Raw genomic sequence first — 13,981 nt, forward strand, 5'->3', positions numbered from 1 at the left:
AATAACTGCATTTCACCACACTTTTTCGTCATTTACTAAATGATAATGGGGAATTCAACTGAAAATGGATGATTATGCGATAAAAAAATATCCTTCCCGCTGAAAATTACAGTGAAAGTAGTTCTTCTTTAACCTGTGTATTACATATTCGTAAAATTCCAATTTGAAAATTTTATATTAATCTTGCGCTCCAAACGACCCATCACCATGTTGTCTGAGCGTGACGTCAGAGTCCAGTAAACAATAGGTTTACGTGGTGCCAGTAGACTATTTGTCCCAGTTTTAGAAAAACCTATGTATCTCTCTATACAATAAATTTTTTTATATGTAAATTCCATCATCAGTCATGTGAAATATTTATCCAGAATAATTGACAGGTTTAAAGAATGTATGCATACTGGAAGATCCAGTACATACAATCTTGACAAATAGCATTTATTACTTTTCATTCTCCTCATCCATGGCGATTTCCACAATCTGAGATTATTGTTCTCACTTAATGTTCTGGTGTCACATTAGCCCAAACAATGCAAATACTCAAATTTCTTATGCTACACTTGAACCTTACAAACGGCTGAAACACTGAATGTATCTCTTCCAGACCTCATGAATGCTTAGTAAATCAGCGTAAAATATGATCCGTTGTAATTCTCCAAAACGTTAACTTCACATATTTCAATATTGCACCAAGTACACATTAAAAGCAATGAGCAAACGACAGTAGTTAAATGAGAGACAAACCAAGCTTTAGATTACTAGCGAACGAGATTACTGATTTAATTTTGCAACTTCTCAACTCCGCGCCGAGAAATCTTTATTACTGGAGAAGAAATAAGCTGCCATGAATTAATCTGCCTTCAGAATGTTCCCAGAATGAATCTTTATGAAGTCGGAGTCAACCATTGCGCAATACAAGTGCCGTAAAAACTTTTAAACTATTCACATCTGTTTTTCACAAACCCTTCACGTTATGAATCAGTATCATCGTAGATGTTTGTCACCGTCGTTAATGTTTTGTTATTGCTATGGAGCAAGTCTGCTTACTTGCATTCTGACGTCACAGAGTGTTTTTGTAGTGCAAAAGAATTTAGTATTTTTTGAGAACTTTGAAGCCCTCTAGCAACAAGAATATTGATAATTATGAAGTCATATTTTGCATACGTTAATAATTTTAACTTACTTATCTTAACTTGTAAAAAAAGTTATCTTTCTAATTTTATGAGAGCACCCTATTATGAAAATAAAGAACAAAATATATATTTTGTATACATGCTACAAAATGCTATATATTGTAATTGAAAGTGCTATTAAATTAAAATAAAAGTGCTATTTTCACATATCTCTAATAATAAACTGAGTGACAGGACTGCAACATGCATTTAGTTTCTTATTTCATGGATAACTATTGAGATTGAAAAATATTTCGAGTGTTGCATTGATGATTATGACCTAGTTACACTTATTTTTAGATGTTGATTCTAGAGGTAATATGGTGAAATGGAATGCACTATTTATTAATATTCCCAACAAATTTGCTAAATGCTAAAATTTCTACTAATTTAATAACAACTACGACATACAATTTAATACTTTCATGATTCTCATTTTATGTCAGTTGACAGAATTACAAAACAATTAAAGCTGAGTTCATATACATCTATTTTAATAAAGATCTACTATTTTATTAATGTTATTAATTCTTTCACTGCAGTGGACGCACCGGTGTGTCCAGCGAAAACTATTGTCCTGAGCGGAGGACGCACCCATGCATCCTGTTCCACTTGTAAAAAAAGTTCGGAGAATCCGTCGGGGACTGCTCTCTCAAGATCGGTGACACGGATGCATCGACCCCCCCTGACGTCATTGGAAACAGACGACGGCACTATCCTCTCCGAAAAGCAGCATCTTGTGAAGTATGTAAAAGACTATTATGAAAAAGTCTTTCAAGCCCCCGTACAGACAGACTCAGCGCTGCAGGAGGACGATTTTATTATTCTTTCGCGGGGGCAGCCGGAATTGACGGCGGAGAGTAAAGCGCGGATGGAGACGCCCCTTACCCCAGAGGATCTCCGCACTGCACTCTACAGCTTGAACCGAAAGAAAGCACCAGGAATCGATGGCCTAACGTCCGAATTCTATAAGACCTTTTGGACTCTCCTCGCGAAGCCCTTCGCGTCAATGGTCGACGCGAGCCTAGAGAGAGGCATGCTCCCTATCTCCAGCAGATGGGCCATTCTGAATTTAATTCATAAAAAAGGAGACAGAACAAATTTGAAGAACTGGAGACCAATCTCGATCACCACCACCGATTACAAAATAATTGCGAAGGCCCTTTCCATGAGACTGTCGTCGGCAATGCGAGAGGTGGTATCCCCCGAGCAAGGGTGCGGCGTCACAGGCAGAACCATCTTAGATAACCTGTCCCTAATTCGTGACATTATCGCATATGCGAATGAAACTAATTCTCCACTGGCCATATTAAGTCTGGACCAAAAGGGCGCTTTCGACAAAGTTCGCCATGATTTTTTATTCAATGTATTGAGACGCATGAATTTTGGCGAAAATTTCATAAAAACTTTAAGTACAATTTACGAGGACGCATCATGCCTCGTTAGGGTTGGCAATAGTCTGACTCCTCCAATCCCCTTTAAGCGAGGCATAAGACAAGGATGTCCGCTCTCCGGCCAGCTGTACGCACTGGCCCTAGAGCCACTACTCCACATCCTAAAAACTAAAATTACAGGTTTTCCACTCCCCACTCAAGAAGCACATATTACGCTATCAGCATACGCAGATGACGTAACTTTATTCATTTCGGAGAACGACGCTGCAAGAAATGTGATAAAATCATTCGATTCGTACGCCGCCCTCTCGGGAGCAGAACTTAACGAGAGTAAAACTGAAGGGATATACGTCGGGTCCTGGCGCGGGCGCACGGATAGGCTCGGACCCTTCGCGATCTCCACCGAAGGTGCCCGATTCCTCGGAGTGGTTTTTAAAAATGACACCATCAAAGAGAGAGAAGGACTAGAGGAAGACCTGGAGGTAAAAATTCAAAACGGATTGAGGAGGTGGGAAGCGGCTTCAGGGGCCCTTTCCGTGAGAGGAAGGACAAGGGTCGTAAATCAGTTCGTGGCCCCGACCATCTGGTACCGCCTACAGACCCAATGCATTAGCCCTCAATGCATCCGGCGGGTGCAAGCCGCCCTCACGGATTTTGTGTGGGGTAGGGGCCGAAAACACTGGGTTGCCGGAGCCGTGCTGACGGCCCCGCTCGGGTGCGGAGGACTGGGGCTGACTGACGTGCAGGCAAAAATTACCGCTATGAGGATAAATTTCTTTCAACGGTACGTCACAGGTGAAGTTCAACCGTGGAAAATCTTCGTTTCCTACTTCCTCGAGACCAGGCCTAAGAGGAACGGTTTCTACTCCTCATTGAAAAGCGCCCTCGACACAATGGACGTGAGGTCCGGGGAAAACGGAGGACCTCTCCCCACATCTTGGCCCCCGACGGAGGAATCTCTCCCCTTCGGTTTCCGGAGCGAGCTGTCGAAGCGAACGCGAACGTTTCCCATACACAAAAGCGATATTTACCGAGAAATCGTTGCCAAAAAAAACAAAGAGAAGTGGCCCTACAAGGACGGCATATGGGGAGAGTCTACGTGCTGGAAAGCCTTCTGGACGGCACCAGTCCTGGGGAGGGAGGGGGAGGTGTCTTGGAGACTGGCACATGATCGCCTGGCAGACGCCGTTTTCCTGTCGCGGTCGGGATTGCGAGAAAACTCAGTGTGCAGAGCATGCCCTGGAAGCCAGGCCACGGCCTGGCACATCCTCTACGACTGCAGACAGGCCGGAGAGGTATGGCGGACAGCAAAGGAGTGGATAAAAGGAGTCACGGGCCGCAGGGTGAGGAGCGCACTGGAATTACACAGGGGGAGACCTCCTGAAAGGGGCGGATATACTAAGCGAGATTTACTGGCAAACTTCATTATAGCCGAAACAAAGGCAAGCATATATCATTGTTTTACAGCAACAGAAAAAGGTGAAAGGTCGGCTCAAAAAACATACGCCGAGTACTTAAAAAAAGGAATCGAAAGAAGAATCAGGAGGGAGTATATATATCATAAATGCAAGGGCGACACAAAATCTTTTATTGACTTGTGGTGTCAGAGCGGTGTTCTTTCTGAAGTGGAAGAAACGGAGTCAGGGGACACAATTTTAAAAGTGAAGATGGCGCCATAGAGAAGAAAGAATGAAGTAACAAGGGCGGAACCACACGGAGGCATCAACCACTCGGAAGGGGAGGCCACATGCGCGGAGGGATGGGGTCCAAGGTTGCGGTAACCAGCCCCTTCGGCGGACCTCCCCTGTGCGCGGCCCTCCCCTTCGGAGAGTGTAAAGGCGGTGAAGAGATGCAAAAAGAATAATGACTGAAAATGATGATTTTATTGAGAAATAAACCAAGGTGACGACGAAAAACTTATAAAACCTTTTAAAAAAACCGCCCATAAAATAATAATAATAATAATAATAATCCTGTTCCAACCGGTTTTCAAATGCCCACAGAACCATCCGCGGTGTTCCGAATTACCTCTCGCTGCTCTATTATATTACGTATGATTCAGTATTCACCGTCATTTCTAGGAATCACCTTTCATTTTTTATCTAACCACTTTTTCATCTTTTTTTTGGATCTTTTCACAATTTTTATTGTACATATTTACATTTTTCTAAACCTAATTGTGCTATAATCGGGTATAAATATTTATGCATACATTTGAAACTCCTCTGAATATTATTTCTATAAAATAATTATTTTTATTTATTTTGTTCACGTATTAACAATATCTAAACATTGCAAAAATATGAGAAAATATTAGTTAAGACCATTTTCATGGTAGCTCCTTTTCAATATAATAAATATTATGCTTACCGATAATAAATCCCTTGGAAAGGTAACACACCTAATTTACCCAGGTTCAATGCCAGAATTTTCTATAGCCTTTTATCGTGCATAACGTGGAAAAAGTCAGCTCTAACATTTTATCACCATAAGGCATATTGAGGGGCATAATATTATAATAATGAATTATAATCCATTGCACCCTTCATTGATTCTTCCTTAGAGCCTATTTCTAAGGTATGCCATAATGCCATAATGTTGCCGAATATTGTTTCAAAATTATGAAAAATTTTGCTGAACATTCAAGCAGTTATGCCACAGAACACCGAATCACTTCATGATAGATAGCGTCTCGATATGCTATGCATCAATCTCTCAGGATTATATATTGTTGGACAGACAGGAATACAATTACCACTCTGTGTACATATTACACACAGAATTGAAATCGATCACTATTTCAACATAAAACGCTGCTCACAGGATCCATTAGTATTGATCTCAAGAATGAAACCCTATGCCGACATTGCCCGAAATATAATACAGGGACTCTAAGACGATCACAATGATGTGTGAAATTTATATACAGTGCAACCTCGATATAACGACACCCCACGGTGCACTAATAAACACTCGCTATAGCGAATTGTCGCTTTACCGGAGGTGAAGAAAATAATAGCCAATAAACCTGTTGCGAACAGATATACAGGAACAGGAGTGGTGCGGCGACAGATAAACATCTATCCGATAAACGTAAGCATAAATCCAGACGAAAGGCGATGTTTTTTTGCATCACTAAATTTCCTTACTCAAATAACGACTAACTATTCAAACAATTTATAAGCGCCGCACTGAATAAAAATCATGCAAAGCATTGTTTCATCAATATTTATATTTATCGAACGACAGTTTACTACATAAATTTGAGACTGAGCACTCTATTAACTTCATTTCTAACAGATCGCTAGCAGTTACAGAGGTTAAGGAGTCGTCTTCCGGCGGTGAAACCCTCGCTATGGCGAGAGCCAACGCCGAAAGGGTCTCGTAAAAACGAATTTTTTAACACTCTTATTATAGAGTCAATTGACGGTGCATCGGCTATCTCTCGTAATAGCGAAAGTGTCGCTATAGCCCGTACTCGCTTTAACGAGGTTCCACTGTACAAGGTAAAATTTCGTCTCATTTCATACGGACAATGTTTCGAGATATAAAAACCGTGTTGTCAAGACATTCCTTCCACACATTCTCATCTCTCCACGCCCTCCAGCCACAATCTCATCGCAACTGAAACTCTGCCACACGCAAGCACCTACTAGGTGCACCTCGGGGTCATCGCAACTATGTGATAAGATTGATTTTCGGAGATATCTAACCTCTGAAGTATCATCATCGGAGGGGTCATTGAAAGTGCCATTAGAAGAAGTGGAGACTGTGAGCTTCTAGTGCTGCTTGTGCAACCGGAGTCGCAGAGAAGTTCCATTGATTGGGAGAATTAGAGTGCAGCTCTGCACATCAACCGGGAGGAGAACCAATTTGAGTAAGTGTAAGTAATTCTCTTTTTTTCTTCGTTACAGTGTATTTTAGCAGTAAATATTTCCCCTAACGAATTTCACTTGCTCCATGAAGATTCCATTATATATTTTTGCCAAGATTTGCACTTCTAAAAAATTTCCACTTCAAACAGAGAAATTTATGGCAAAAGACCTACATTCTTGTATTCAAGGTATTCGAGTACATATTTGCAGATACTATTCACACATCTCTACTGAAAAGGCATTCACGAGACCTATCACGAGACATGAACATATTTCGAAAAAACAGAAGGTTATATATTTCAGATTTTTCTGATAATATGTATTGTAATCTACTAAGAGGAATATTCCCATTAGAAATAGGAGGCCAAAAAAAGTTTCCAATTCTGTTTGACTTAAGACTTTCCAAGATGCTATTCTAGCTTTTGGAGAAGTATTTTTTCGAAAGATATATTCAGCACTGATATTAGTTTCCGTTAAAAGTAACTCAAACAAGCGATCATTGGCAATGAGTAGAGGTCCGTGAAAGTGGTTTTATTTTTTGCTAAAATTCGTTTTAAAACCATGTGATTTCAGTGTTATAGAAAATCTTGGCGGTGTTATTATAATGTTGCAATTTTACCATATTTATAGGCGTTTTAGTATTTTATGGTACACGTTTCATGAATACTTATACTTTTATTAAGCATTTTACATAACACTTAACACAATTTCGACTGTACAAAATTTCTGATAAAAATAAATGAAAGAAATCGTTCAACTTATATTGGTTCTACGTATATGAATGGTTCAAGTATGTAGCCTTGGTGAATACAATCGGCAAACGGATGTGTATACTTTGAGAGCCATTCCAGAATTTTTGGATTGTCAAGTTTCTCCAAACTAAATAAAGCCTTTGAAAATGCTTTCGTAGTAGCAATTCAACTAGCTCCTCCTTCACTTTGTTTGACTGAGTGACTGTGTGTTCTTGGATCTTTTGGCCTCGACTACAAAAGATGAGATGTTGCAGTGTTGCCCCCTTAACAGAATGGTTCTGAATGAGGCTAAAACCACTTGTATTCTCTTTCGCAACAAGTTCTCTCATGAGATTCCTACTCTGCCTCCTCATTCGGATTTCTCCACCTCGTCCACCGTGAAATTATTAGGTCTACAGCTTGATGACACTCTTGACTGGTCAACTCATGTTTTTGAAATTAATAAGAAACTTTCAGTTGGTATTTATATGATAAGGAAACTCTCTCCTCTTGTTTCTATATATGTTCTAAAAGCTGTGTACTTTGCCAAAGTACACTCACTATTGTCATATGGTATCATGTTTTGGGGTAACTCCCCTACTGCAGCTAAAGCCTTCTCTTTACAGAAACAAGCCATTAAGGCCATCTGTAAAGTTCCAATACGAACAAGTGGTCGGCCACTGTTTGTGTCCCTCAAGATCCTCACACTTCCATGTGTTTACATTCTCTCATGTGCCATGTTTGTGAAGTGCTATCCGTATTACTTCCGTGTTAACTCTGATTTTCACAGTCACAACACTAGATCAAAAAGTGACATTCACAGTTATCTGTATTCATTTAGACAATGTCAGAAGGGACCATATCACTCTATTGCTGCAATCTACAATAGGCTACCCCCTGATATGAAATCCCTTTCCTCAACAAAGGTTTTTAAGAATAGATTGAGAAACTTGCTATGCAACAAAGGTTATTATAGTGTCCAAGAATTTTTTAATGATATTTTATAAATGTTATTAGTGTTCAAGAATTTTTTTTTGATATTTTGTAATCTGTGTTTTGTGATTCTTTTATGTCTCTCTGTATCTTGACGAAACCCATGGATAATTGTATCCCTACGGAGTTAATAAATATATTATTATTATTATTATTATTAAATGATAGCTGTCGTTTTGTGGGTCCCCTTTCTTTCGCACATCTATGTGTATCGCTACTGATGTGCTTTAAAAAAGTGTCAGATCTTTCAAATTAAAATCTTTTATAGCATACTTTGCACAGTAATACTCTGTCTTTCACATAAAATCCTTGTCAGCTGAATTCACTTGCCCTGGTATGAACAGTATCACTAGCTTTTGGCATATTAAAATTCTTATCCTTTGTTCGATCAATTTTAAAGTCTATTTTTTATTTTTTTAATGATGAATGGAGAAACTTAGGTATTTTTGCATCCATTTTACTCATTCAAAATAGTTTTTACAGCAATCGACGACCCATAAGAGTTTTTCATCATGGTTGTTATAGCCAGCACCGTGAGCAGAAGACCATACCTTGAGTGGAATAGGGCCAATCACTGCCTGCCCTTTGATTGCCAGATGGTTTGTTCTTTGACCAGCCACTGCTTGACTCGCCTTCATTTTCATCTGCCCACTTGAAGAAGCCACACTGTTGATCCCTTGGTTTAGGACAGCCAAAAAACTGCCTCCCTTTGTTGGGGCCTTCTTTGAAGACAGTCAGTCTAAATGAAGAGAAAATACAATGGTTTAAACATCATTGCACTAGATGCAGGCCACATGCCAAGTGGCCCTTACCACCAAAAAGCTAACAAGAGGAGTTTATCACAATTTTTGGCAACTAGGCTGTTGCTTGGAGGACTCTTAATAAAGTACACATTCAAGATGAAAGAATATATCTTAGTTACTGGTATTATGTAAGGATGGGCGGATCCAGGATTTTTTTCCGACCTGGATCCAGATCAAATTGGATATTTTTGGATCCAAATGCATTTTCAAATTCCTGCTATAAAACGAAGTAATAATTCAAGTACCTTCTGAGTACATACAATCAAAGGAATGCTTTTTAGATTAACACTCACATTTTAATATTTTTACTAATTAAAAATTATTTTTTAAAGCTTTCAAATTATTTTTTTAAACGATAAAATCTTTACACAATCAGGGTCTGAACTGTCACTCTTGCGTTAAGAAATGAAAATAGGTTTCTGTCTTTGGATAAAGCATTGACTGAATTTTAATATTCCTCCCATAAGTTTCCCCCGAATTTTGTCACTTTCTCATTGCATACTTCCTTGTGTTTCACCCGCGACTGCTTCAGTTGCAGTGAGGTGGATTTTGCACTTCCTCACGATACTTTCATGCCAGTGCACGCACATGGTTCTCTTTATGTCAATAAAAATGTTTCTACGCAATGAAAGACATTTTTATCGGTATATTATTAAATTAAATTACACCTGTGCAATGTGCAACACATTTAACAATGTTTAGAACAACATTAGCACCTAGCATTTGTTCTCTAGAAGTAAGATAAAAAAGGTCAATGGGTGAGATGAGGTAGGGATGAAACACGCTTACATTGCTCTTGTGTAACTTTTAATGTATGAAATCTCATTTTCCTTGGAAGATAATGATTTATAGACTGTGTAGTCTCAGAAAGGAAAAAAATATCAGAGGCATGGGATGATGGATGGTTGAGGGCATTTTTTTTATCTGCGATGTAGTCACTTTTGACATGGTTGTTATCCTATGGATGTTGAGATTCTCCCGATGGTTGTTAAATCTCTTTGTAAGAGTCACACTATGTGCCTGTCGTACTTTGCTGTAAAATTTTCCATGGCTGAAATTCTGTTGCATAACCCCTACAAGAGCTAATAAGCAAAATGGTTCATGAGTAGCACAAGCATCGCAGTGCAACGGCACATGTGAAGATTGGATTGGATTTCCACTCCCTCGTATGGAATGCTGCATTCACTGAAGCATAAATTTAAAATTCCAGATCCAATGCATTCAGGGAATTTGGATCAGAAGTATCCGATGAAGAGCAATATCCAAGGATATTTGGATCCGATCCGACCATTCCTAGCATTGTGTATACAACTTATATGTATCTATTTAGATGTACATAGAATAGTGCTGCTAGATTTTTTATGCTATGTTATACCATTGGGAAAGTCACACGATTGAAGTTTGTATGATCGACCATGACTTTTCATAGAAATAGATGTACATATTCATACTTACAAACCAACTGCGCACAGCCAAAAGAATTTCACCACTGAAGGTTGTTCAACTGAGGTTCCATATCATTTGTGCACCACATAGCCGTTGTCAAATTCTGTACATTGTCACTGTTAGTATCGCCTGAGTTATCAAATTTGACTCTTTGGGTTTAGGTGTGATGTCTATGGCAATGAGTGCAAGGTGGGCACTGCACTCAGTGCAGCATACCTCCTTTGTACATCTTGGTTACCTATGTGATAATTAACCCTTCTGCTGCACTAACTAGATTGCAAGTCATCCACTCCGCATGAGATAATCTACTAAGGAGGCCAAAGCCCATTTTTGGTATTTTCTGTCTAAATGGTAAAGAGCGGGTAAAGAAATCCTTGTACATAATCTCCTCCTGATCCTTATCTTAAGGGCCCACAGGAATACCCCGCCCACTGCAAGATGAATTAGTAGTGTATCACAAACTTTGGTGAAATAATTTCAGAATCCAAAAGAGAAATATACAATGAAGTTAGCTGGTAATTTTCTGCTAAATTTCATAACACATACACAGGAAATTGGTTAGTATTTATCTACATTAGTTGAAACTTTTCTCGCATTCAGTCCCTGGCTCAGACTCCCAATTATCCAGCTGAGATTTATTCGTGTTGAGGATTATCCGTGCAAGAGTTCACACTTTTTCCATGTTTTCCACCATCTTTATAAATAAATGAAATAGGGCCCAAAATCACCAGAACATCTGCAATTTACTGCAAGGCTCCACCTGGATAATTATTTCCATTAGAATTCCCTTCATAAAATTAAATTATTTCATGTATTTGCTGACAAGGAATGTTTCGAGGTCACTTGGATGTCTGCTCTGGCATTGCAGACGACGGTCAGTGGTGGAAAACAAATCTCGATTAATTTTAGGAGTTTCTTCAATGGTTTAGCAGTTGTAAATTAAGAAAAATGTTATCTAAATGTTTTGATGAATATTTCATATCATAAATGCGCCCACCTGAAGGGTTACCACAGGTAAAGTGCAGTATAGAAGCCCGGTTTAATGACAGCTGATAATCCTTCACAAATTACTTGCAAAACCGAGAGCTTGTTGTACCCAAAGGACTTGAATAAACCCACCGATGTCACATATTCGTTTGTATTTACAGTTTTTCTTTTGTTTCCATGGTATTTAACGAAGTTAAACTGGTAGAGAGTCGTTATCATGCACAATATAGTTGAGTATCAACATATTTAAAGAGAGAAACAGGGGATTTTAAATTTTATAAAATAATAATTCCCCAGGTTTGGTGACTTTATTCCCATTCTTGTATTTTTTGATTGCTAAAGAAAGCTGTAACTAGTCGGAATCAGTATGCTTGGTATGTGGTGGAAGTTTTTAGATAATTTTGAGAATACATATATCATGCTGACTATCAGTTTTGTAGAGTTTTTGAATGTTTAACCAGTACAACAGTCAGTTGAGAAAATTGGCTGAAAGATTCACTGAAATACGGCATGATTTGGTGGTTGAAGATATTTCTCACAAAGACATTTCTTCCCATTGGAAATGTAGTCAGCTTTCGTCTTTAACATCACACTGTTTATGGGCAGTCCTGTGAACCTTTGTTGACGAAACCACTTGAATAGTGCAGATTCCATTTGTGGATGCTCCCATTGGTGCAAATATTTTTGGCTGCTACGTGTTCCTAGTTCGTTCACTACTGCACAAATTGTATCTTTCTTTAATATTGTGAACTACATAGAATCGAATAGAATAGAAAATGAAATTTATTATTCCGGGAAAAGTTTGTCCCTTAGGAACATATATGGTTATAAATATAATAGTCAGACATATTACAAGAATATCTAAATTTACATTATACATCGATTTCACAGAATGCGACTAAATACATGACAGAGTAGAACAAAAAAAATACATATGTATACATATTGTGATGGTCCGACGCCATCACAGTCTTTTTAATTTTTGATATGTACTCTCGGGAGCCGATCGTGGGAGATGTTCGCGATTTTGGCAAGAGGGGTTTATATTTTTTTCTGATCTTTGTCAAAAATTGTAAATTATTTTTTTACATATAAAAATCACTGAGTTTATTTTTGTTTTGTGTAATGAAGTGCAAAATCAGTGCAGTGATGTTGGTCGTCTGCGTTGGAAATACCCGCTGAAAAAAAAAATATGAGTATCAAAAGTGCAGACAACAGTGAGAGTGGTGCATTATGGGAGGCAATGCGACACATATAAGGCTTTCCCAGAGGATAGAAAAGGATAGATAGAAGATGGAGGATAAGAAAATGAAGTTCACAAATGAAAAAACGACTTCGTTTTCTTCCACTAATTTATTTTGACGGTACGACATGTTTAGACCTTATTGAACGTAAGAAAATGAAGGTTTTGAGGAGGAAAGAGCGACCTGAGTCGAGGTCGAAGCAGTTGCAGCAGGGAGTCTGCTGTCGGTGTGGAGCCGAGAGAGGAAAAGGCACGAGAACGTGACCCAAGGAAGCAGCGAGTTGAACCTGCACAACAGTGGTGTGCCGGGCAAATTTAGAGTGCCGATATTGTCGTCTCACTGACCCACCGTCCAACGCCCAAGGTTCCTGCAGGATCCATTCCTCGCTCAACAAAAACGTTGTAAGAATTCTTGTCGCCAAATGTTCTGAAAGTTCCCACAGTTTCATTTTCCATTGACTCCCTACATATTCCTTTGAATTGCGAACTCTCGTAATTTGCCTCAGTGTTTTGCTCTCCCTTTGTCAGTAAAATCCACAGAAAAAGAAGACAAAGACAATGAACTTTAAAAGAAATTATCCATTTCTGAAATTGTGTTAATCACGGGCACTCGTTTCAGATGATGTCATGCACCCTGCCCGCAATCTGGTCTTCCTATCATTTTTCTGTGCATTTGAAGGTGACGCCAAATGTATTTTGAAGGGTTCATTATTTTATCTATTTAAAGGTGACAGCGTGTGCTCTGGAGGGTTAATCATTTTTTTCGTGTATTTGAAGGTGATGCTGTGTGTGTTTTGGAGGGCTATTTTGTTCTGTCACTTTATTTTTTCATTAAATGTGTTGTAAAAAGGATGTATTTCGTTTATCTTGCCAAAGTTGTCGAAACATCCCTCATTCGATCGCTTCTCAAAGTAACTATGGGGAACCAAAATTGTGCCCTTATTTCACTGACGTGGCAAAAGTCTGGTAGTGGTGTGAGACACATCAATCCCTCTTCGACCATACGGTGTCATCATCCGTCACGGCCGAGCAGCATTACCTTTATCTAGCGGGACCCTGACTCACCATCCCTGGTTAAATCCCGTGGGGAAGGCACGAACCATTAATTAATTAATAATTAATTAACAGCAAGACAAACGTATGAACTCATAAATACATGTGATTTTATTGACTTTAGCATCAGCACAATAATCTGTTAACTTTAGCATAACATACGTAAATGACGAGATACCAAACTGCCTCCCTAAATCAGTCTTTAAAGTCCATCTACTTTCGCACACACCTAAAATTTTGAATGTCCAAATATTTATGTTTCCTGGATATGATGCACTTGCGCAAGC

The 13,981-nt window shown here is 38.9% G+C and overlaps 1 protein-coding gene across 3 annotated transcripts in view; it reads right to left on the bottom strand.

The window, feature by feature from the left end:
• LOC124167853 (DNA topoisomerase 3-alpha) overlaps nt 1-13,981 on the bottom strand; it is a 114,450-nt gene that overhangs the window by 24,127 nt on the left and 76,342 nt on the right. For all 3 annotated transcript variants that reach the window (XM_046545895.1, XM_046545898.1, XM_046545899.1), the window contains one exon: nt 8,714-8,901. In XM_046545895.1, coding sequence (XP_046401851.1) covers nt 8,714-8,901 — 188 coding nt within the window. The remainder of the gene's footprint in view (nt 1-8,713; nt 8,902-13,981) is intronic.

The sequence above is a fragment of the Ischnura elegans genome, chromosome 11, assembly GCF_921293095.1.
Source record: "Ischnura elegans chromosome 11, ioIscEleg1.1, whole genome shotgun sequence".
NCBI lineage: Eukaryota > Metazoa > Arthropoda > Insecta > Odonata > Coenagrionidae > Ischnura > Ischnura elegans.